The sequence below is a fragment of the Serinus canaria genome, chromosome 1 (assembly GCF_022539315.1).
Source record: "Serinus canaria isolate serCan28SL12 chromosome 1, serCan2020, whole genome shotgun sequence".
Classification (NCBI taxonomy): Eukaryota; Metazoa; Chordata; class Aves; order Passeriformes; family Fringillidae; genus Serinus; species Serinus canaria.
Window position 1 is genome coordinate 25,182,209 of NC_066313.1, and position 26,097 is coordinate 25,208,305.

The window sequence follows — 26,097 nt, forward strand, 5'->3', positions numbered from 1 at the left end:
AGTGTCAAGCTTGTGTATCATCTGCTCTAACAAGCCTGAAGGAGTTCATCCCTCTTCATGCAATTCTCATCCAGTTTCTAAAACTGAAGGTCTACCAACATAACTTCTCTTTCTTTTAATTGCCCCCTCTTACTTTTCACTGATTTGTATCTACTTCTAATGAAATCTCCACATAACCCTCATCCTCAGAAACAACCAAATATTTTGAGTCAGTGAGGCCTATCAAATGCCTGCAAGATTTTTTTTTGTAAGATTGATTCTGTTGCAGTGAAAGACTGAGGTGAAAAGGCTTGGTAGTTTGAAGACTTGAAGAGGAAACAGGTTTAGATGCAACATTTTTAGACTTTGCGTGTGATGCAAGAAATCTGATGTTCTCATCCTGCACAGCTACTTTTACTTACAAAGTTGGCATTTGGTGCAGAGGGATTTTTTTGTGATTTTTCTTGTCTACTTTTGTATCTGAAAGATCTCTAGAGCACTATTTTTTTGAGTGATAGTGGTTTTATGCCATGTTCAGATGCATCTAGTGGAGATACCTGTCAAAAAGATGATTGCAATACATATTTCATCATAAGTGATGATTGTCTTCTCTTAGGAGAGAACATTCAGTGAGCTTAAGCAGAATCTGATGTTAGTTAGAAATTAAGGCCTGAACAGCTAATAATGCAAAGGAAACAGATTTTTTTTTCTTTTCTTTTTTCTTTCTTTTCTATTTTAGATTATTTTCAGAACTAAGTCATAACCAATTCTGGAAGTTACAGGAAAAATTTCCTTCTTAAATTATGTGCACTGTCTGTGTCTCATTGGACCTGTCCTTGAACAGAGCTGCGAAAAAACACAAGCATATGGGTACCAATTCTTGTCTCAGCCATTTCTATCATCACATGCATCATCAATACTTCAGGCCACACTAAAGCAATCTTCTAAGCTAAGAATGAATAAATCAAAACTTTTTCACTTGTCATTTCTCTGTCATGTAGCAGAGCTAGTTCTTTGCCAGAGGGGTTTGAGGCTCATGATACTGTTTGGTTTTCTACTCTCTAATAAGCAAACAGTTTATCTCTTTTCCTTCCAAATGTTTGGAAACAGCTTTGGAAGAGAAAAATAGTCAATGAGCCCAGCATGTCTCCATTTACTCCAACTCAAATGAGATCAATTTTCACAGCATGATCATACATTTGGGAAAGTCATCTAGTGTTGGAAAGGAAAAGAAGACCTTTATATGTGTCCTATGAACTCCAAAAATGAAAAATATGCATTATAAGCCCCCAATAAGGTTCCAGTGTTTTAACACACCACTATCTAATGAATGAATAACTGAAACTTGCCAAAATTTATGGGATTTGAAGGAGCAAAGAATTGGGCAGACCGGAACTCAATAATGACAGAGCCATAACTTGGTATCTCCTTTCTAAGCCCTTTGTTTGCCCATCCCCATTTCCTAAAATGGAAACTCAGAGTCAGTAAATCCACAGCAGTGAGGGAAAGCAGTACAAAGGAGGAGAAGTGACAGTCTAGAAGAATCTGCTACCTTCTCTGTGTGCAGATCCAAATGGAGAAAGTTATTATTATAAAGAAAGCACAGTTTTCAAGGCTTCCTTTTTCTGTACATTTCAGAAAGTATGTCTAAGACTCAGAGTTGCATCTTGAGGTTGAACTGATTCTTGCTTACTCCAACTCCCAGCTTTGATTCACATCATATGAATAATGTGTCTAACTTACTCATTCTCTTTAATTTCTCTATGGCTCTACCAATGAAAAGAGCCTAAATTCCCTGGAGCACTGCACCTTTATGAAAGGCAGAACTGTGGATGATGTCTGACTACTGACACTGAAGAAGTATTTGTCTATGCACATGTTTTCTTCAGCACATTCAGTCAACTTCATAAGAATGACTAATATGGATATTTTCTTTCTTTTCCCCCTCTCCTAACTGCTTCTATCACTTTCTAACACCAGATTTTTATCCTTGTCAAAAATCATTACAGTACTTCTCCAATTGTGCAGGCTATTTTTTCTGTCAAAAGGAAAATGGTTTTGATTAGATTCTATTTTGTCATAGCATACTTTTACCTGCTTTAAAGATTGTCTTGGTATTTGAAGTTCTTGTGACAGTATTTAAGTCACTTAATTTATTAGAGTGCATAAAACATTCCAGGATGATTGAGGAATACATCATCTGTGTATTTTCCACATTTTGCTGGGTTCAGATTGTACCATTGCTGAAGACTTCTTTTTGAGCTTTCGAATTTTAGAATAAAATAATCAAATAAAAGCTTCCATTCTTACAAGACTTTTGAAAACTGTTTTACAGTGACTGCTGTCTTAATTTCAGTGCAGTTCTTCTGAGTAAGAGTCATATCTTACAGCATAACCACTCTCTCATTTCCCCAAATGGATATACACCAAGTAAATTAATACCTGCTGCTGTCAGGAACAACTTCTGATGAAGTGCAAAACAACTCAAAAGTATCAGTATTCTCTTAGCAAACGCCTAGTTTTAGTTCTGTACAGCTGTCATGGGAATCTTTGGTTCCATTTTTCAATTCTGCAGACTGTTTTGTTGTGCTTAAAGGTCAGCGACGACTATGAAATGTTGAAAGTTTTGTATCATTAGCTCATACTTTTTTCTTGCTCTGTTGAAGTTAGCTTTCATTTCAGAAATTTTTTACTGCAAATCATTGCTGATAGTTTTTAGACTTGACCTTCTTTTTTTTTCTTTTTTCTTTCTGCTGAGTATTGGCTTGGATTTGTGTTTTATCCTTTTTGTGTCTTTTCAGAGGTTTTATTTTCTCAGCCATTCTCAGCTGTACCCTGACTGCTATTTGGAAATGAAAAATTCCCTGCTCAACTATTTCACTTACACCTTATTTTCACCTGCTGATTCTTTATCCCTTCCTCAAGGAATAGGATCTAGTTATTTTTTATGCAGCTCCCCAAGGCCAGCTTGAAGGAATGCCTATACACAAGTATCTGTCATCAACAGCAGAGTGCTTTATTCACAATTGCTTCAAATCTGGTTGGTTTTCCAGCACCTCTTCATCCTTTCCAGGAGCTGTCGGATCTCTGCTTTTGCATTTAATATCATTCAATAGCTGGGTATTTTTTCTTTGTAGACAGTTCCACAATGACAGTGTCCAACTCTCCAACCTTCTTGGCAACTTTACTGTAATAGCAATGAGGGGAAACAGAACATTTTATGTATACAAAAACAACTTGAGGCAAAATGGAGTTTGTGTGTAGACATTTCCCCGTGTATATACAGTATAATTTACTGAATGAAAGCAGTAATTACTGTTTTCTGTAGCTCTGATTGTGTTTCATGGGTTCTATAAAATAATGTTATTGATATAATATAGTTAACTAAATAATTGCTTTGTTTAATCCTGCATGTAGTGCAGTCATGATGTCTATCCTCAAGAGAAATTGACTGTACAGCCTAATGCCTTGCTCTCTTTTACAAGCAACACTTCCCTAGGGCTCCAAAAGATATTGTTGTTATTTCTATTTATACATACCTTCCTTGAGGAGACAAGGAGATGCAAGAAGTGAAGCACTGATCTGCCCTTGGCAGACAGCTCCTGGTCTTAGTGTGGCACAAAGGACAGGGTTTGGGTTCCTTGCCACAGTCCTGTACCCAGAGGGAGATAACATCAGGAGAAGCAAACCAGAGAAGATTTACCATGTCACTCCTTCTGTATCCATCCATCAGGCAGGCTCAGAGCAACAAGCAAAAGGTCTTGCAGAACTGAGGAGGTTGCAATGCTTTCACACACAGCAATGCTTTCTTCCTTGCTCCCCCTGAAGTGGGATTATTTTGTATCGCTTTATCCTCCCACAGACATCTCCCCCAAGATGGGACTGTGCATGTTCGTCCAAAACCGAACTCCAAACTTTATGATTGCTGCATCTTGTGAATATTCCTCATTATGTAGTCCAAAGAGGAATCAGTTTTGATGCAAATACTTTACTTGCTGTGTATAAAAAGTCAATGTTTCTTGGAGCCCTGGAAAGGCAGTGCAGGAGGACTGCCAGTGAATAGGCTCAACTTCCAAAAAGCTTCAGGAACATCTGTTGTCACCTGTGTGTGATCTTATCTGTGATGGCACATTAGATATGTACAGTTATTTGAAAAGGATCCTTTCTGCTTTCCTGGCAGAAGCCATGTTATGACTGCCAAACTTAAAAGACTCTCTACTTACTCTTACCTATGCATAAACATAGCTGGCCTCTGTTAAGCAATCAAGGAAGTTGGAGGATGGATCCTGGCTGGTTGGGAAACCTCCACCCAGCTCCTCTCTCACTCCCTGTCCTCAACAGGACAGGGAAAGAAAATTAGATGGAAAAGTTCATTAATAAAGGGAAAATCAGGAAGATCACTTACCAGCTGCTGTCAATGGAGAAACCAGACTTGACTTGGAAAAAAATAATTTAATTTATTGGCAGTTAAAATAGAGTAGAATGGTAAGAAACAAAGACAAAAACAAAAGCCCCTTCCCCCTGAATCCTTATTTTTCCTAGATCAGTGATGTGTGTGTGAAAAGTAAAGAAAGGTTTGTTGAGTCTTTTGATGGAGTGGCATACCTGACACTCTTAAATGTAATAGAAGTGAAAGAAAAAGGAAGAAGCCAGAGCAAGCCAGGTGTAATACAAAACAACTAAATGATTAAAATAACAAGAAGTAAAGTAATATGAATACTAAGAGCATACTTATATCAAATATAGAGGAAAAACAATGGGGAAAAATAAAATCTCATCCATTTAGAGCACAGACTGGTGTGTTTGGTATCAACTTTGCTGATAGTGTATATAAAGCTGTTATTCAACAAAACTAAAGGAGTAACAAGGTGCATAATAATTAAATTACAATATTCCTAAAAGAAACAAAAAGTGCCTAAGAAAAAAAATACCCAAACCCTTCAATATTAATACAGTGCAGTAAATCCCAGGATCCCCCAACTACAATGAATTCAGGAGGGAAATGGAGGAGATTGGAAAATTTATTGTATTAGTGAAGAAAACCCTTTCAGCTGAGGTTTTAGCATGGAAATTGGAGGGTACACCCTGCAGGAATATCAGATAAAAGTAAGACTGGTAGTAAAAGACAGGAGGTTTCAGACCATTTACAGAGGAACAACAAGCTTGTGTGACTATGAAAGTATACTTAGTCTAAAGAGCAGAGGACAGCTCATGTAAGGGTTTGCTTCTACCCAAAGAGAAATTGATGCCTTCTTTGGTAAGCAATGTCATATGTATTCTTCAAAGAAACTGGTTGCACAGATTTATCTAAACTGTTCCTGACTTTTGAAATTATTAGGTACAAAGAGCTGACTAAATGGAATCAATCTTTACCTTAGAAAGACAGTATGCTCTTTTCCTTTCTCCCTCCATTTGTCATGATTTTACCATGATCTGTACAGCCTTATCCTGGTCCTGTGCCAAGACTGGAATGGCCAAGCATCCAACCATGCATCCTGGTTGGATCAGTGGCCTGGGATAGCTGCCCAACCCATTGTGCTTTGTCAGCCTCCATGTGCTTCTGCTACCATTTTGTTTGTCCCCAGCTTTCTGGGGAAACATATCTGATGTTTGCTTGCCTCTGCTCTCTCTTATGTCATCTGTCTGTGATCTGGCTAAAAAATGAAAATTCTTATACTGTGTCTTCTCATCTTTTTTCTTCCTCTTGTTCTCACCCTTCCTCCTTTGCCCATCACTGCATAGGCAGCATATACTCCAAACAGACCTAGTTCTTTCTACCAAAATACTCTGACCAGCTCAGACAGGCGAATCTATGTCAGAAACAGCACTTGAAACTGTCCCAAACTGTCACATGTATTCCCTCAGGATGGATGTACAAGATGTGTGTAGGTCTAAGCACTGCTTGCCAACATCTCATCTTGCCGCCCAGTTCCCTGTCACTGCCTACCTACCTTGCCTGCTCTAAGGCCTGGTGTTGTGCAAATGATATTTTTATTTCAGTACAGGTTACTCAGAAACAGAAGCTCAGCCAGAGGGGTCCCCTCTGGTAAATTGGCTTTTATAGGAATGACAGCCAGATTTCCTACTATATATATCTCTGTAAAAATGGTTTTATTCTATGTGTCAGGACAAATGGGTGCTTGCTGCTGACACCATGAAAGATAGTCACTTTAAAAACTGTCACTGTATAAACTGTCTGTCCACTGCTTTCCTGCTGGTCTCATTTCTGTGATGGGATATGCTGCAAAATGCTCTTGCAGAAACATTGCTGGTGGAGACCTCTTGCAGGAGAATAACATGCTGCATGTTCAGGATGTCTAGAGTAATTTTTCATTGTCCTCAACTCAGATCTTTGCCTCTCTGCTTTGACCCAGCTTTGGTTCATGACAAAATAGCTAAAATATTTAAAACATAATGTGGGCAAAGTATAGAGTCCAGAGAAGAGTATGCATGCTTTTAACAGTGTTGGAGCATACTGTTCTGGGAAGGAGAAACCTATGAGGCCATGGATCAGTCCACAGTGTTTTAATGTTTGAGTTGTCTGAGAACTTTTGTGACCACTCTCAGTCTCGATTTGGAGTCTGACCTGTAGAATAGAGGCCAGTTTTGCTACAGTGCAGTATTCAGCCAAAAGAAAAGCCCATTATTTTAGAAAAATCTTTTGAGTAGTTTAGCTGGAGAAGCTTGTTTTGGTTTGTTTCTGTTTTTCTCTTGCAGATTATTTTAAAACTTGGAGCCTAGGTAATTTATGTATGGTTTCCAGATAAATTCTTCATTTTATTGGCTCTGCCAATCTCTGCCATATCTTTTTTTCCTGATGACCTTTGATGAACCAAGACCAGTCATGCAAGTTCAGATCCTAAGCTGAACTCCAAGGGACATATACTCTGACCCCAGAACCTAGATGGGAGAAATGTCCTCCTCTGTGCAGGCATTCAGTGTGGACTGGTGCTTGTCTTCTTGCTCTCTATGCCTGCCAGGGCCTGAAGGTCAGGTCAGAAAAGATGAAAAATCTCCATTTGTCCAATCAGTTTCCTATGATTTGCATTTTCTGTCAGGTGTTGGACATTAACAACTCAATGCTAAGTTGTATATGATGTGATTGATACATGTTGCAAAAAGGGGGGGGATGTCAAGGATAGTGATTAATTTCTACATAGGTTAACAAAGACTCATAGGATGGTTGTTGTGGCTGAGCCCCACTGAACATGCATTGTGGGTGTAGCTGTGTAAGGTGGTCTGAAGATGAGATAAGGCTTTACAGATCAGACAGAGGCAAGTTGCTCCATTTCTGGAACCCCACTGCAGTAATGCTAAAACACTTCCTGACAGGGCAGTGTAGGTGAGGTTACTGAAACCCTTTCTTTAGTGACACTGGAACTTGGTGAGTCATACTATCAGTATCTGAAATGAATCCAGTGAAGACTTTGTAAATCCTCGGCAAATTACCCTTCAAATGGAACAAGTAAGGAGAGAGGGTCAGAAATAGGTGGAATAGAGAAAAGGCAAAAAAGCTGTAAGAATGAGAGAGGGGGAAAATTACTGTAATAGGAAGAATAGTGAGATTAAAAAAAATGAAGGAAGGATTCATTAAGAAAAGAGAACCTTTGTCTTTAATGGCAAAAAGGAAATGGTATCTTTTAACAAAGATACCTATAACTTTACCTTACCCTGTTAGGCTTTTTACAATTATTTTTAAATCATTCGAGGTTCATGTTAGCACACCTAGAAGGTGAGGTATCTAGCTCTTCTTACAACAAAAAACATTAACAGATTTTAATTGATTTTTGTATTGCAGATCCACCAAGACTCACCCTGGCCCAGTTGTACATTTAAGCGACAGCCCGAGAGACGAGGGAAAAGTGAGTACAACCAATGGTATCAAATTCTGCAGCATTTCATAGCCTTTATTTGCCTTGCTACTCTTTCCTTTTGTTTACTCACTGATTTTATCATTGTTTTCTATGTTTGCAAGTCACTTTAACTATTTTGCTGTTCTTAAGAAAAAATTATCTTTGTATAAATTTAATGAGTAAACATTTGTGATGCAGACAACATACTGTACTTTGAAATGTATGCCAAAGACAACATACCTTGAAATGTATAGCCATCTAAATGGTTCCTGTTTAAAAAAGCTTGACTTTGTATAAGGTTTGGCTAAAAGCTGTATCATGACTTTGGTACATGGATAAACATGCGGTTATGAAGGCATTATAATAAGTTTTTATAAGATAGGAAATATTTTCTTATAGAAGAATTATCATGATATAACCCAAGTTTGGAACTTGCTGCTGTTTGCTATTCTCAATTTTGTTCACTGTGCACAAGTGGAAGCCAGACATATAGTCAGAGCATTAGGATTTTCACTGATACCACCAGGAGGCACAATCAGAGCTGGCTTTCTTTGGATGGCAGCTTTTCAAAGATGAAATATGATTGATGGAATTCTGGTTCTATTACAGCTTTTTTTTTTTTTTTTAATGTGTTGCCACTGATATTTGAGCATTTTGCTTGTGTGGAAAGGGTATTTAACTATGTCAGTGGTTTTGATCATTTTTAGTAATTGCATTTCAGTGTGTATTTATAAAGTACTGCATCTTCCAAATGGTGTATCTGTTTGTCGGCTTGCCCCACATAACAGCTAATAGTTGTTAGAAACTAGCAGCAGTTTGAATTTCTGATACTGATTTGGGGGATATTATGCTGAAATTATGGGTGCCTAGAAAAGCACTGATGACTGCATCTGATTTTCATTTGCATCACTTGTCATTGGACTCACCCATATTGTGAGGGGAACTACACACAAACGGTGCACTTTTGAACCAACCTTCCAGCAACTTCCATGGCATCTCTGAGCCTTTCTGGAAGAATCACAATAGGTCAAGCAATTTAGAATACTATCAATTAAAGTAATTAAGCATATTGAAGTGTAGTGTTGCAGCCTCAAATGAGAAGCCATCAAGAAATGCAGTTTAATTATCTCTGGCAAAATACCTGGTGAGAATAAAGGTTTATTGACAAGGCATCATCCTTGTTTGCTGGCCACAACAGAAGCTGCTGATGAGCTACCTAAGGCACATAGGGTAAGAAAAAAGGGTACTTAAAAAAAAAGGTCTTATCAGTGAAGATTTTTTTTACAGAAATGTTGTGCACTCTGTCCAAACAGAAACCTAAAAATATTTTTCAGCGTAAAGGGAGAAGATGAAAAGGACCCAGGCAAGAGAGATAAAAGAGAACTGACTTGGGGATACAAGTGCTTGTTGCTCAGAAGGCACCTTGGAGACATCTGGGCACTGATGAAGTACTAGCATTCGAAGAACTACAGCAAATTCAGACAAATGCCTATGAAAAACAAACATTGAAAATTTATGGGGAGAAGTAGTGGAAAATGTTAGGTATACTAAAACCATCTCAATGCAACTCTTTATATCATTGATAGGTTGAGAGTGGTGTAAGGAATGAATTGGTACTAACAAAATACTTGCAGTTTTGCAGAATGTAGAATTGATAGTGTTTACAGGAAGATACCAGTAAAAGGTAGACAGATGTAAGAGAGGATCCAAGCATTAAATCAATAGAGAATTCTAAGTTAAAAAAAAAAAACAACAGTGGAGAAATAAATTAAACTACATTTTTCAACTTAGTCTCATTAAACTTTAGTTAAAGAATGCAGAATAAATCAATCATTTTTCAGAATGAGGAAAAAGTGGGGAAAAAAGCAGTTCCTGGGACTTTTACTGTTGAGCATGGTCATATATAGCCTAGAAAATAGAGTAAGCAGTGATGTCCCCTGATTTGCTGGATTTTAGGAGGCTGGGAAACTCAGCAGTAAAATGGCAGGTAAAATACTGTCTTTTTAAGTGTATTCAGTGTAAATGATGGCAAGTGGTACATGTAGGGCAAAATATTTTTGACTTCACATATAAAACAATGGGTGTGAGCTGATGATTCCTGTTTGGTATCAAGAGCTTTGAGTGATGATTAATAGTTCAATGGAAATGTCAGTCAGCTCAATGTGCAGTAATGAACAGTAAAAATCAAAATTAGGCATTATGCAGAGAAGAATAGAGAACAAAACAAAGCGATTAAAGAATTGCATTGTTGACTGGCCTGCTGATTACTGAGTATAATACTTGTCCTTCTGTGTCTAAAATGAACATAATGCTAAAAGATATTCAGAGGAGAGAAGGGACTGGGTTTTCTATATGAGAGACAAGTTAGTGAGACAGGAAAGTTCGTTATGGAAAACACCTGATTGTGATTCCAAGTTTGAAAAATCACAGTTGATATTAAGAGGATGGAAAGAGCTCATAGTCTCTTTCAATACAAAAACTAAAAGGATACTAAATGAAGCTAACAGGTCAGATTCCAAACAAGCCAATTAAGTACTTCTTCAAATGTGCAATGGGTAGAACCTATGAAACTTTGTCCAAATGCTGAAAATGTACTGATTACAAGGAAGACTAGAAAAGTTAACACAAAAGAAATCCGTGTGAGGGTAACTGATGACACTTGCTGAATTCTCCTAAAAGGTTCTTAAAGATGAAGTTAAACAAAGCCATGTATGGTTAAGGAGATGGCTGTACTTGAATGAGAAAATTACTTAGACTGAGAGAATATGTGAGAATGTTGCAAACACTTGTCTTCTTCCCATTATTATTTGCTCTTGGCCATTTCAGTATAAAATCCTGTCACAGGTAGACTTTTATATAATTTAGCAGAGTTACTCTTAGCTAAAAGAGCTGTTTGGTGATAGTTCCACATACTAAGCTAATCTCCACAGCTCCAAGCTAACCAAAGACCACCAAAATGTGTTGGAGGCAGAAGTCAGAATCCACACATCACATCATGATAGGCAGCAGATAGAAGTGTTCTTTGCATATGTTTCAGGAATTAAATAGTAGGTACAAATCAGTCATAATCATTACTCAAAATGCAGATGTTCTTGTACTCTACTAGAGTACTACTCTACAAGTACTTTGCAAGAGTCCAGTAGTATAGCCTTCTCTGGGGTATTACAAAGTTGATTACAGACCTAGGACTGTTTTGCTGAAGTAAATAAGTATTTCTCCTATGAACACTGAGTGGTTCAGAGTCCTAAAACATAGACTTTTCAAAATCTAGGACAATCTTAAGAGCTCTATTTGAAAGCCAGGGAAGTTTGTTCTCTGGCAGTATCTTCACCTTTTTCATTAAGATCCTTTGAATTCCTAAAAGTTCCAGTTTATTTCATTGACTGGTGGTGGGGTTCCTTGTGCCAAAAGAGTGAATGCAATGCAAGATCACTTCTGCCATTCAGAACTTCTCCAGAGTGGCTTCCAGGCAAGCTATCTAGGCAGGCTTTGGAGACAAGTCTCTTTTATGAATCTAACAAGCTGTGGCTGGAAGACAAACATCAGAGAGAATTTAGGCATTTAATGTGTCACTGAAGAACAATTCGAGGACCAAGTGATTAAGTTCATGAAATAAAACTGTGTCTGCCAAATCAATTAATAAGTGTACATTAGGGGCAGACTGGAGTGCACAGACATTTATAAGTGGCAGATCTGTAGCAAACATGATTTTTCTTGCTGACAAAGGAAAAGACATTAACTGCAACGATCTGCAGTTTCCCAGCAAATGGAGAAAGCCTAATAGGAAAAGGTTTAATGTTATTTACAATTAGCTGGTAGGCTAAACTTCTTATCTCTGAGTCTGAGTTCTGAGATCTAATAATACCTAAAACAACAAGCCTGTTTGGCAGGCTTGTTTGTTTGGGATTTTTTCTCCAGCTGTTTTGTGTTACCAGGACAAGAAAGGGGCTTGCTGTCATGTACCAGAATGTAATTAGTCGACTGTAAAAAAGAAATTTCCTCCCATCATCAAAAGCATTTGATGAAGAATGATTTAAGTCAAAATGTAAAACAACTCCACTAAACGAGGAAGATCTTGCCAGGACTTCTCTCTCCAAATTCTGTCCCATGCTCTGGTTTCTTTGTAACTTAATTAAGCATGAGTAATTAAACGAGGTGCCACAAAAGGCAAGATAAATCTTGGGAGTTTTTTCCATCCTTGACTCTTTTTACAGATACTGTTTTTCTTTGTCTAGGTTTTCCCCTCCAACTGTGTTTATGGATGTTTTGCTTTTTACTTCCATTACAGAAAAAGACCTTGTCTTACAGATCTCCCAAGTGATCACTATGACTGGGAGGAGTGGGAATGTTTGAGTTTCCTATGGTTCAGACAGGTCAGAATCCAGAGCACCACAAATATGCTGGCAATGAGACTAATCCCATTCACCCAAGCTGGAGTTGTGGCTTTAGTGCTGTACCACAGTGTTAGTACTAAAGCAGCATGACTACTGTCTGAAAGAGACATTCCTGGCTATGCAGGAAATCTCTTTGCCTTTCAATTTGAAAGGTAAAGAGATCATACTTTGTAACTTGCAGTTCTTCAGTGCAGTTGTGCATTAAGCATTTTAGGAATAGTTCAGGTGAAATGCGGCCTCTGATAAAAGGTATTTAACTTTTTAGTAATTACCTGGAGCATGATGTCTTTGCAAAAGAGAGGGATAAAAATTAAAAGGCAAGCCTGCTTCCCCAGGGAAGAAAGACTTATTAAGAAACAGGGCCACATACTAAATGCTTTTCAATTCCTTCCCTTTTCTGAATATATTTGTACAAAAGCTGAGGTGAAAAGAATATTAGATACAAACTGGATGTGACTGCTTTGGTATCCAGTGTAATGCCCAGGTGCAAGTGCTCGTTGTGATGACAGTAAGCAGGGCACTCAGACTCCATAACTTGCAAAAATACTATCTATTCAAGTAAATACAAAAAGGAAGGTGGGAACCCCAATCTGTTTAGCATGGGATGAACCTCCAGTAAGGGGCATGGCACCATCCTCAGTGAAGAGGCTCTTGCCAACATTTTGGTCTTTGGAGATCCCAATTTTTTTTTTTTTTTAAGTGCCATATCCATTTCTACTGTCAAGCAAAAGGATGTTCACATGAGACATGCTGCCTTACATTAAGATAAAGGCACAGAGGTGCTGTCTTTACCTTTATCAAGTGGGAGAGGCCTATAAGATCCTTTAGAATTAGCAGCTAAGTTTACCCTGTGGCCAAGAAATATGTGCAGGCCTGAAAGCCAAGTGCTGTGTGCAGCACAACACAGCACAGACCTGCACCTACTCAAGTGAAGTGCTATGAGCATCACTAACTCCTGGATATACAAATAGTTTCCATTGCTATACCAACAGTGCAAGCAGCTGCAGTAATACCCTCCTTTGTTCACTCTCTCAATGGCAGCCTATTGTCCCAGAATACCATATGGCATCCTGACACAAGAGCTATCCAGTTGGCTGCATGCTTTCTGACTCTGACACAAAATCCCATATGGAGCCATCCAGAACAAAAATGCTAAATATTCTGTAATTTTTCCAGGACAGTTTGAATTTTTTTCAGGAGAATAATTATTCAGGAGCATAAGTAGTTTTTGTTCATATTCAGGTATTAAATATATTGACTATAAATCATTTCCAGATTAGCTAGAAGACTCCACAAAAGGAATATTCTCCTGTCAGTGAAAAGAACCACATCCAGTAGATCTGAGAATATTCCCAGGCTCTTTTGTAGCAGTATTAATGTATCAGTTATGCTTAACTTGGAAAGAAAGTGATGTTTTGTTTAGCAGCCCAGCCAAATATCATTTTTAGGACTCGTGCAAGCTAAAGTGAGTGATAGCAAAGATGCTGTTAAGGTTTCTCCAACTGAGAGATTGTCTTGTCATTATTCTTCACAAATTCTTTATATAGAAACTGCCTGCATTCTGTTATATATCTGTTTACAGATGATGAATAACTGCAGTTATCATTGCCCATTGCATAAAATATTCTATAGCAGAAATGTGAATCTGCCAGTTTAGCCATTTCCAGTCTTCGTGTCCAAAACAGATTCTTAAGAAGACAGATTCTATGGGAAACAGTTTCCAGGACAACTAAATAAGCTAGACATGATATTGTCCATAAAATCTGAAATTAATTGTGTTCAAATGAAGAGTAACTCTACAGTACCAGATCAATATTTCACTTCTTTTCACTGGAGACAAGGAGATATGATTGTGTTCATTCTTATTTTTCTCCTGACTATTGTTTTTCTTCTCTTTCATCTTTTTAGAAATATTTGCTGGTATTTCTCTGGTGTGCATGATGATATGAAATCCCAGTTCTGTAAGAACTAAAATTGACATATCAGTTAATTTATTTTTAATTATTGGAAAGACAGCAATTGATTCTCTGCTGGAGTAGTTCTTCAGAATGTTTTAAAGCAGTAGCATACATAAATAAAAGGAATATAAGTAGCTGAATAAGAGTTTAGTCTGATGACTCTCTTAGTTTGAAATTATTTAGGTGGTATCTTAGGTGTCAAAGATTTTTTTTCTCCAACAAGGGCCGGGGAAGGTTAAGACCTGGTAGGAACATGCTACAGTCTTTGGTTTTCAGCAGATATGCTATTGAGAAGACTCTCCAGGTACATAATCACTCAGGGGAAAAAAAGGTGTATAAAGGCCTTTTTTTTTCCATGTCAGATCTTAAATTGTCGACGATGTGAAATAATTTATTCTGAGAGATAATTTGAAAGCATGGTCCTATGTGTAGGGCAAATTATAATCTTGGCCATCACTTTGTTATTTCTTTTTATATTACTCAATATTTATATGTACCTTTTGAATCAGAAAATGTAATTGTGGGTTTTTTCCCTCCCCCAGCTGTTGATAGGCTATGAAAATGGGACCATCGTGTTCTGGGACTTACGATCTAAAAGAGCCGATCTGAGAGCTTATTATGATGAGGTAAGCAATTTCCATTAATTCAGCAAAGCCATTTTTCAGCAGTTTGCCATATGTCTCACCAAGCAGATGGATGTTTGTCTGAAGGCGTTGCTGGTTCTGAAAATACTGTTTGTGCTATGCTTTTTGGGCAAATTACTGACAATAGAAACCAAAGTCTGAAACCTCTAGTTCTGATGCTTTCAGCTCTCATGAGTGTACTGTGACACAGAATGTCCTCCCCTTGATCCTGACAAGTTCATCAACTTCTCTGTGGGGATCCTCAATTGAACAGAGTCTAGCAATGAGCTGACCTGAGATATAGCTGCAATAGGAAATACATAATAATCTCTACTGGGTATATCTAGAACATTCATTATATTGGAAGATGAATTGCCTTGTACAGCTGTTGATATTGTCTAATATTTAAGATCTGATTAAACAGTTTTCAAAATTATATTGCCATAGTTATCACACAGTTGTCTCTTGTCATTTGCAAGCAGCCTGTGTTAACCCCAGATGCAGTTCTTGTATCAATAATCAAGCTGCTTGAGAAATAGATATATTCCTAGTTATTATGATTTTAGCACTAGCCCTAGGAAAGAATATTCTTTGTTCTGCCAGTCCTCTAAAGTTCACCATGGATGAACGTGAATGCAGCTACAGCTGAAGGTAGAAAAGGACATTTTCTTTCAAGTGATCCTGTCAGTAATTGGTTTCCTGTAGTTCTCTTTCCTTCTTCATCTTGTCACCTTGCTGTGTATAAGGAGTGTATACACATTTATTTCCCCTCTAAAAAGCAATCTGAATACATATGGATCCTGTAGTCTTTCAGACCTGCTGTCAGAGACACATTAACGCTACTCTGAACTTCAAGATTAAGTTTCTGAGCATCAACATAGCAAATGTTTCAAAGGACAAGTTTAAACTGGCCAGCACTTAAGCCTCAAGAAAATCCCACTGAATTGTCTGTCAGTGACAGTCTGCTTGTGCAAACACTTGTGAAATTGCACCCCTTCTATTACTTAAGGCTGGACAACTTCTTCCTGTTACAGGTCTCCTCAGGAAGGGTAGGGGTGGGGATGTCTGTTTGCTCACTGTCCTCTCTTGTACTCAGAATGAGACTACATGAAGCAGGATCTTCTTAATGCTGGCTCTCTTTTTTTTTTTTTTTTTTTTTCATTTTGAGACAGAGTGGGTGGATGTTGAAAATTCCTCATACAATTTATAATTTAGTTGTTCTACATTTTCCAATACTGTTCTCAGGAACTTTTTTTTGCCTTTTAATCAGTCCCATGCTTTCTTCCTCAGTGGTTATTTGCTATGTCATTGCTCCACTTTGTGCAACTTGTTCTAGCTTCTTATAAACTGAAATAATTGCAAGATTCTTATTTTGTTTTTAAAAGGATTGTGTGACTAGCCGTTTTACTTTATTCCAGACTTTCAGGCTCCATGTTCATAATGTTCCAGACTTGCTAGAATTCCCTCAGGGAAGCCACTACCCTTAGGGAGCCACTAAAAAGGGGTCCTTTTAAAATCCTGGGTTACATGTCCCACTTGGTATTTTGCAGCAACCCTAATTATCAAGTCTCAGCCTCATCTTATGGGTTGGCCACCAAAGATCACAGTCCAGAAGTCATTGTTCCTGCCCTCCTTCACCATGCTATCTGGACTGATGGAAGGCCTCTGTGCCCCATGATGTCTGACCAATCTCTTGGTATTGTTCTGGCACTGAGCCAGAACAGTTTCAGTTGCAGGCTATCTGTGAAGTCTCAGATAAGTTCCTGTAAGTGTTCTGTATCTTCATTGTGTACCAAAGTGCCTCTTTATATGAGTTCTGAATTAAATTTATTCACCCTTACTTTTCTTACTATCATTAGAATTTTCATCTTGTCAATGATGATATGCATGAGATATTGAGGCCCTTCCAATCAATGCTCCTATACATTACCTTCTATAAAAGGCTTTCCTTCAGAGCTCTTTTCTAATTTCCTGCAAAAGTTTATTTCCATCAAATGGTATAAAAAGACAGCACATAAACAAGACAGATCTTTCAAATGGTTCTCAAGTTGTTACTGATAGTTGGCAAACCCAAAATCCAGCCATCTTCCTGTGCAGGCTTTAGAATTTTGCATCAACCCCCATTCAGAGCTGTCTGAAGCAGTTGTCATCTTTCACTGGAACACATCCCAAAATGAAGGTGCAGAGTTCTCAGAGGCATATGCCAAATGATAGCTCCCTACCTTTGTCTAGCACTGTGCCACTATGGAAGTATCAAACTGGATGTGGCCCTTGCTGTAATGGTCCTGCAGTGCTATGAAAGGATTTTTAGCATTCAAATAGTAAGATGAGACAAGCATTGCTCATTCCAAAATATGGTTAAAAGTGGTACTAAAGACCCTCAGTGGTGAAGGTTTGTGGTTGGGAAGGAACTGAAATGGTGTTAGGCATGCTTAATTTTAGTACATGCTGAGTCTCAGAGAGGATGGAATGTGTATGCAACCGCTGTGGGTATTGCAGAAGGAGAAACATACCTAATCTGGAGTGAGATGCTTTATGTAGTTACACTGCGTGAATATTCACATGAGCCACCCACCATGAGGAACTCCTGTTCTAAGCAGATAACTGCTCCTTTTGAGTGTGGATGCTAAAGAAGTGGATCTGAATGCTAGACATAATCTAACAGAGAGAAGATTTGGGATTTGTTCACTACAATCTTTCAGAATTACTTGTGACTTGCAGCTGAGACCTCCAAAAGCATTTCTGTTTTTCTAGCCCATTTTGTGGCAAAGTCTAACAGGTCAGTTTGAGTTGCTGCTATGCCATCTGGCTTTGCCAGGATCATCCCACCTCAACTCCCCTCCATGGGAGTTTTATGCTGGCAGGTGGCCCCTGGTCACAGAGAGTCAGTTTAACAAGCAGCTTGGTACAGCTTTTAGCTAGTTGCTAGCTCCTGCTCAGACACAGTCAGTGACTGTAACCATGTGAAATGTTTCTAAGTGTGACAACACATCAAAACCAGATTCAAATTTGGCATGATAGCAAGCATGAATGAGCTCATGTCAGAATTAATTTGCATGAGGATAGACATGCCTTGAGTGTAAGTGAAGCAGTGCTCCCCACAGAACTAAGGTTATTCTACCTGAGGGCAACAACACTGGACTCTGCATGAACCATCTTTCTGAGCTGTCTTTTGTAACTTCAATTATAGTTCAGTTTCTTCTGGTTATTTAGGAGGAATTGTGTACCAACTCCCTCTCTGGAAGGTAGAAGTTTGGGGGATATCCATTATGTCACCAAAAAATAAATATCTAGAGTTCAATTTTTTTCAGCTCTATTTTTTGCATCCTTTTTGACATGACTATTTTAGTAGTTTAGTGTTAATCAAGCATTCATATACAAGTCATGTCAGATTCCTGTTAAAACATCTGGGTCATCTTAATGCAAACTCATTTGTGGCTCTGCTGTCCAGACCCAGGAGCTGAGTAAAGCTTTGGTAAAGGGTCGTGGCCCTTTGGTTGATTTCTTCTGATACTCTCTCCAGACCATGAGCTGTAACCAACCATAACAATCAATATAATGATTAAAAGAGGAAAACCAACAGGGAGTTTCAAATACTGACCAGTAGCACTTAAGCAAAATTAATATGAACAGCTGCAATGCTGACTTATGAATACTCAGGCATGATGTTAAGTCATTTGAATAAATCAGGTAAATGTCTATATGCAATTTTAGGTGCATGCAAGGCCTTAGCATTTCCTCGTTAGAAAAAAACCCTGGAAATTTATTAAGTTGCATTCAAAAATAGATCTCTTTTCTTTACATTTACATAAAATTATATTGTGTTTTTTGCTATTTAGCAGTGAACTTTTCTGGAAGGGATATGAATTCAAAGGGAGAATTATGTGAGTTTGTGCTTCTGTGAGGAGTGTGTGAGGAACTGTGGTACAGAATGAATGTTTTGTCAGAATATGGCTTTTGTTAGTTTCCATCACATATCAGGGAAATAGAAGGACTTACCCCATTATCCTTTCCAATAGTTTGATGTAACTATGGATGTTTTCCACTAATTAGTTCCACCAATTATGCACAAAATACTGAGAATGGTGTATGTAACATTCATCATGTGGTTCTTGTAGCATACACAAAGGAGTGTGACATTCCTCTCCTCTGACTCACTATCTCTTCCAAAACTATCTTACATCACTGTTTTGGTAATTTTCTATACCAGTGAAACACTCTTGGATTTTTTAGTATTTTGGTTTTGACATTAAACTTTCCAGATTTCTGTGGACTTGCTCTGCAACTTAAGTATGCAAAAGTAAGTTTGGAAATTATCCACGAATAGTGTTTTACTTCTTTTGGGGAAGACTGTGTGTGTTGCATGTTACCTGTAAAGATTTTTACACAGAATTACCTGTAAATTTACCAAATTAAATACTTCTAAGGAGAGCTATCAGACATATTACAACTGCATTGTATGGCCCTTGTTCTTACATTTTTACCTTAATAGCCTTTTCCTTCAGTTTTGGCCTGACTCAGTATAGGCTTTCTTACATTACTGTGTTACATTAGCCTTTATGATGAAATGTGGATTACAGCCATCTGTTGCTAAAAAGTGATGGTAATGGACTTCAGACAAACAGGAACCATCCAACTCTTGATATACCATTAGGACAATATAATCTGAAGTCATACATGAAACTATCATTAGTGTAAACACTGTATTCCATTCCAGTCTCAAGTTCTTCTTTCATTTCTGTAGGCTATTCATTCTGTTGCTTGGCATCATGAAGGGAAGCAGTTCATGTGTAGCCACTCTGATGGCAGCTTGACCCTATGGAATCTGAAAAGCCCTAACAGACCATTCCAGACCACAATTCCACACGGTAATTATGATAGTTAAAATGTATAACTAAGAAGCAAAATAGTGTTCTCAATGCTGCTTGCTAATATGTATGTTTATTTAATTTTTCCTTGTAGCCCAGATGTTGCTTCTTGCATAAATATTTTGATCTGCAAAGTAGCTGCAAACTATTTTAAAATCAGTAACTTTTTATTGTAATTGGTGTCATAAATACCTCTTTCTGATTTATTTTACTCTAATGTCTTATCCAATTCCTTTTAAGAGTCTGCTGCTGTTCTGCAGGCCCTGAGGCTCTTTCTTTCTTTTATAGTTTGTACCTTTATATGTAATTTTCACAACAAATTAATGTGTTTTGTACAAGGTACTGTGGTGTTTGTCATGGGGATGGTACAAGGCTTCCCAAAGAACTGCAATGAAGAATTTAAAGGAGCCATAGTAAGAGATGGCTTTATCTTTATGTGTAGGGCTTTATATAAAATTGCTTCCTACAAATTGGGTTTTTTTAAAGTACTGATATCATTGTAAATGTATACATTTACATTTACTTTACTGAGAAATCTGACTGGGTTAAGAGGGAGAAAGGAGAATAAGTCAAGATCTAAGTAGGCCCAAAAGGATTTAGCATTTTCTTAATTTACTTCTGTTTTATCATTTTTAGTCATGTAATTCTGTAATGTCAGAAGGGAACTCTCAGCCAGTCAGATGACCAGATCAGAACAGGCCTGATTTGATGAGTTAACTCAGGACATTGGGCACTTGAACACTGCCAGCAAAAAATTGCACAACCTCTTTGGGCAGTATCTTTTGGTATTTAATGACCAGTGTGGCACAATTTATTTTGTTAATATCTAACCAGAATTTTCCATGCCACAACTTATGTCCTTTATCTCCCATGATAGCACTGTGCACCTCTGAGAAAAATCTGGATCCATCTACACTGTATCCTCCAGTCAGGCTGTTGTCAAAAGCAAGCATAGACTTTCCAAAACAACAAACTTAAAATGGCAATTTATTTTATTTGCAAGTGACTTTTCTCTTATTGGAAGAAAGTACTGAGCCATAATTAACTAAGAACTAATGAATTTCAGTTGTATGCTTCATTTAATTTTATCACTCAGCTAGGTGCACTCCAAAGCATGTAATGTTTTGTCAACAACAGGAATTAAGTCAATCTAAGACTGTCTTAGGAAAAAATGAAGCTGTTTATGGTCATTATATGTTCAGAAAAAAAGGCATATAATTAGTCTGGTTCATTCAGTATTAGTTAAGTTTCATACTCAAAAATCTGCATGGTTTATAGATGTCTTTGAAGTGTGTTCTGTGGTTCTTTAGATGTGGCAGTAAAAGCACAGACATAATAAATGTAATTAATTTAGACAAATATGTATTTTATGGAAATAGAAGCTAATACTTCTAATCTTTTGTAGGTTTAAAGTTCCTTTTTTTTGTTTCTTATACAGTTGTTTCAATATATATGTTATAGTTTGAGCATTCAATTTCATATTTTAATAATTTCCATGTTCTTTCTTTCCTTAGGAAAAGTTCAAAGAGATGGAAAAAAACCTGAATCTTGCAAACCAATTCTTAAAGTAGAGTACAAGACCTGTAAAAACAGGTTTGTTTTTAATTCTCTAATTAACTCAATATCACATTCTGGAGTGTAAGTCCTTTTAGAATCTTTTCCTGCTTTCTTTTAACAACCCTATTTATTATTGCAGATACTAAACCTATAATGTAAAGTTGTATGTACTATGTAAACTTATACTTGTTTTTTTAATGCAGTGAACCATTTGTGGTATTTTCTGGTGGACTGTCATATGATAAGCCTTGTCGAAGACCAAGTTTAACAATCATGCATGGGAAAGCAATTACAGTTCTTGAAATGGATCATCCTATAGTTGATTTTTTAACTCTTTGTGAAACCCCATATCCAAATGGTGAGTTTATTGGGAAAAATACAGTTATGGAGAATATAAACAAAGGGATCTTTCCTCATACATTAATCCCATCCAAGGGACTTCCATCCCAATATTTGTTTTCATCTGAAGAAAATTTCATAACTGTAAGTACCTGGAAGTTGTTTGCATTCTCAATGTAGGAAGTGAGTAGTGAATGGACAATAAAGTGTGCATAAATCTCCAATTATAGGATTGAAACCCATGGGCTACTGTGAGAAAACATTGTTATTAATCAAAGATAGGTGCTTATATTTCTGAAATTTTTCATCATTTACAGCTTGCTAAATTATGAAAAATTAACTATCACTTACCTGCAAAAAGTTCTTACACTTCAGCATGAAATTAGCTGTTAAAAAGTTATGTTTGCTGCATACTGTGGGGCTGCCAAGTTCTGAAATATGTTGTCAGAAAGTTCCAGAAAATAAATTAAGAAAAGCTGTAAGTCAAAAAGGAACTAACTTTAGCATTTTAAGCACTCAAGCAGAAAGGTAAAATAAATCTTATACACATAGCTAAACCAAATACACATTAAAAACATTTAGTAAAGGGTATATGTGCTTCATTATAATGCAAAAATTCAATTTTCCGTAATATCAGAGTTGCTTTGGGCCTTCATTTAACTGTGTCAGACACTTCCCAGTACTTAGGTCTTGTAGCATCTTCCCCTGCTCACAGACCAATTTTTAAACATTTTGGTTTAACTTGTGTTATTCATAGCCAAGTATAAAAACAGGCAAAAAATAATGTGCATTCCTAGCAGGACTGAAAGGAAGATGAATCAGTTGCTCTCATTTACTCGTCCTTTTGGCATCACCCATCTGAACAGTTTATTTTGAGCTTGCACGTGCTGGAATGATTTGCTGCTGTTGAAAAGAAAGTCATAATTTCACTTTTATAGTTTTTAATAAAAAATGTAAATTATAAAAAGTATCTAAATGAATATACTCTGTGCATCAAGGGAAGCATTTATTTGTCATCCTAATTTTTTAGTTTTGATAAATAAAAAGAGAATTGTATAAAAAACCGAACCATATAATCCCCTAAAGAGTGTGCAGAAGGAAGGGGCATGTTATTACCTGAACTGAAAACAGTGGACTAACAGGATTCCTAAGGAATATTCTCCTTGAGTCACCTCAGAAATGGGGGCATTTTGTATCATGAAGTGTCCTGCACAGTCTGTTTCTGAGGAGCACTTGTACACAGTAGAAGTATTACTTTTGGACAGCAAAAATACTTTTCCTGTGTAACAATTGGATTAAATAATGCAATGTTACACACAACTTATTCATATTCTACTTCTTTACTTTCAACATAGCATCATGCTGGCAGGCTATAATACTCCAACTCTTCTGCTTTGTATGTTTGCCAACAGTACTATCCAAAAGTAATTTCCTACTTCCTCTCTGGCCCTAGTTTCCAGCTATGGCTGGTTTGTGCATATGTCAAGGGTTTATACCTCAAAGCTTCTAATATACTGTGAAAGTTTTAAGAACATAAATATTGCTTGCTTGCTTGCTTAAAATGGCTGATAGGAGAACTCCATGTCTTTTCTACTTGATTCCTTGTTTACAGAATTTCAAGAACCTTATGCTGTAGTTGTACTTTTGGAAAAAGATCTCATTGTCGTTGACCTGACACAAACCAAGTAAGTATAAAGGTTTAGATGTGTTTAACTGTCCAGTAAATTACCATAAAATTCAAAATCATTTAGCTATCCAAAATCATTCACTCTTGGAAATAATTCTTGCTAAATATTTACTTCCACTTTAAGAGCTAAGTTCATCTAATGAACAGGAATTTATGATAATATTTGTTCTTAAACTTTGGAATAAATCTAAATCTGTAGTCCTTTCAGCACAGCCCTCAAACATTCATTCAACACCGAAGGTAAATAATGTTTGAACACATATGTGATTTGGAAATAAGATTCAACAACTACTTTTATGTATGTCTAACCTCAGTATCTCAATAAATAATGGCATTGTTTTATATGGATCCACAGAATTACTTCATGATCCAGTTGCTGGTTTAAATGACAAATAGTTCTTTCAATCAGAATCAATGTTCCTATCAAAGAGGAATTCCACATCATGTAAAGCATAGTCCAATTATTTATTTTGTTCTGCCTCCAACACTACCAGTAAAGGACATCCACATTCACACTGGTGTAACAAGGAACAGATTTTGTGTCAATGCATTGAAAAATGTTAAGTGAATCATATTCAGATCTCACTTACTCTAAAGAATAATTCACATCATCTCATCAGTGTAAAATGGACATAACTGAAATCAGAACCCAATTTCCTATACTTTTCAATTGTGAATAGGATTGTATAATGTGCAAAAAGTGAGGTTTTCCTCCTTATCAGGCTGTTCAAACTGATGGAAGTGAGAAATAAACTGAGATCTACTCATCTGTTACTGCAATTTTTCATTGTATAATCAGAAGTCTACCAACCCGATGAGCTAAGATGTTCAATATAAAATCTACACTTGTAAAAGTAGTAGATTTTATATTGAACATCTTAGCTCATCGGGTTTTATATTTGTAGTTCATAGTATATATCATATCCATGAACCTGAAACTTCTGGAAAATATTTCACTTCTGTATAATTAGATTTTGAGATGTCAGAAAAAAAGTGGTTCTTGTTCATTCATAAAGGCAGCCCTATTAGCCTTGGGGACTATTTATGTAGGATTCTTGTCTTGTTGAATTTCTATGTCTATACTTGAGTAACTACACTGATATTAAAAACAATACATAAGTTTGAATAAATAAGGGAAAATATGTTTAATTAGTAGTGATATTACTTAGATTCTGTTATATACTTTATTATAAGAATATGTTTTATTCTATGGCTCAGTATGTCACAGTGCTTCTAATAAATTGTCTTCCTTAACTAGTTTTCCAATCTTTGAAAATCCATATCCTATTGACATTCATGAGTCACCTGTTACCTGCACAGAATATTTTGCGGACTGTCCTCCAGATTTGATCCCTGTACTCTATTCTGTAGGAGCAAAACATAAAAAGCAAGGATACAGCAATAAGGTAAACACAACAAATATTCTTGTTTTAAGCAAAGGAAGTAGATGTCTAACCTATGTTTTTATAAGCTCTTACCATATTATTTTTGTTTTACTCCTTTAATAATCACTTTAAGGCTAGTCCAACCAGCACCTTAGCATCCTGATTCCAGTCCAGTATTTGTCCCTCAGAAAGATGACCACTTAAGCAGAACCATTAATTATCATTAGATAGGACTTAGTCATTAAGATGCTGGAGTTATTCCAGATCAGATTGTGTTAAAGGCGAACCTGCAGTGTACAATTCAAATTTGTATGGACAGGGTCTCTCTATCAAAGAAAAAAGTGGAAACATTATAACTGAAAGACTTAAGCAGATGTTCAGTGAGAGCTGACAATGATTTGTTATTAAATAGGAATAATAATAATGATAATAATTTTACAGAGCTACCAAAGTCTTACCATAATGCTGTAGAAATAGGACAAACTTCAGGAAGTAAAAGAGGAAATGCAATTAATTTATAAATTTCAGTCTTTTAACTGGTTTGTATTTTGGCTAGAACTAATGCATTTTAATAAATAATAGAAAAAAATGCTGGGTGAACAAGTCAGACAGCATCAATTTTCTATTCAAATCAATGGAAGTATTCTCCTTGGAGCTGGGTTGTTTTCCATTAACTCAAAGAGTGAGCCCTCCCTACTTCTTGTGCATCTTGGTTCACAAAAGTACTTTAGAAAATATTTTTATTTCTCCTATTTGAATCTACCCTTACCTCATAAACTTTGCTCACCTGCCTGTATTCCCTGCATCCTCTCTTGCCCCCTTGCGTTATTTGTGCATGTACAAATGCACTCTGAAGGCAGGTGGTCACTCGTGTGCCAGACACCCATTTCTGTAGCCACAAGTATCTACTCCATGTATCCACACAAACAGTTTGTGCTCCCAGTTTTTCTCCACCCACTCATACTCTGCACGCATCCTGACCCACATGTGTCACTCGCTGCATCCTGTATACATACATGTCAGGGCTTTAGGCACAGGGCAGCATTCTAGACCATTAGTAAACAAAAGGCAAGGAAGAGATGATGTCTCATATGTTGAGTAAAAGTTGCATTCTCTTATCTCATGGCATCATGCTCTGATACTTGTTTCTGGTCCAGCTTCTTCAGTGGTCTTTGTATTTAAAATAAATTCTCGGTCTATTCAGTGTTCTATAGAATCTCTAAGAGAAAAGCAGTCTCAAAAGATCAGCAGAATTGTTTGTCACTCCTCCTTCTCATTCCTGCTTTAGGTTGTTGAATGTCAGCTGTGTGGAAATATTTTTAAAGCATAGAACATTAGTTGATAATATAAAAGGGTTATTAAGTTTCCAAAGCCTGTACTGATGACACAAAAATGTTAATAAACTGTAAAAGCCTTGAATTATACATATTTTTTTTCTTTTACAAGTTGCATTG

At 36.9% G+C, this 26,097-nt stretch overlaps 1 protein-coding gene across 1 annotated transcript in view; it reads left to right on the plus strand.

Annotated features, from left to right (window-relative positions):
* STXBP5L (syntaxin binding protein 5L) overlaps positions 1-26,097 on the plus strand; it is a 179,842-nt gene that overhangs the window by 91,501 nt on the left and 62,244 nt on the right. Inside the window, exons 6-12 of the mRNA XM_018908173.3 lie at positions 7,778-7,841; positions 14,727-14,810; positions 19,552-19,675; positions 21,190-21,268; positions 21,436-21,590; positions 23,184-23,256; positions 24,517-24,664. Coding sequence (XP_018763718.1) covers positions 7,778-7,841; positions 14,727-14,810; positions 19,552-19,675; positions 21,190-21,268; positions 21,436-21,590; positions 23,184-23,256; positions 24,517-24,664 — 727 coding nt within the window. The remainder of the gene's footprint in view (positions 1-7,777; positions 7,842-14,726; positions 14,811-19,551; positions 19,676-21,189; positions 21,269-21,435; positions 21,591-23,183; positions 23,257-24,516; positions 24,665-26,097) is intronic.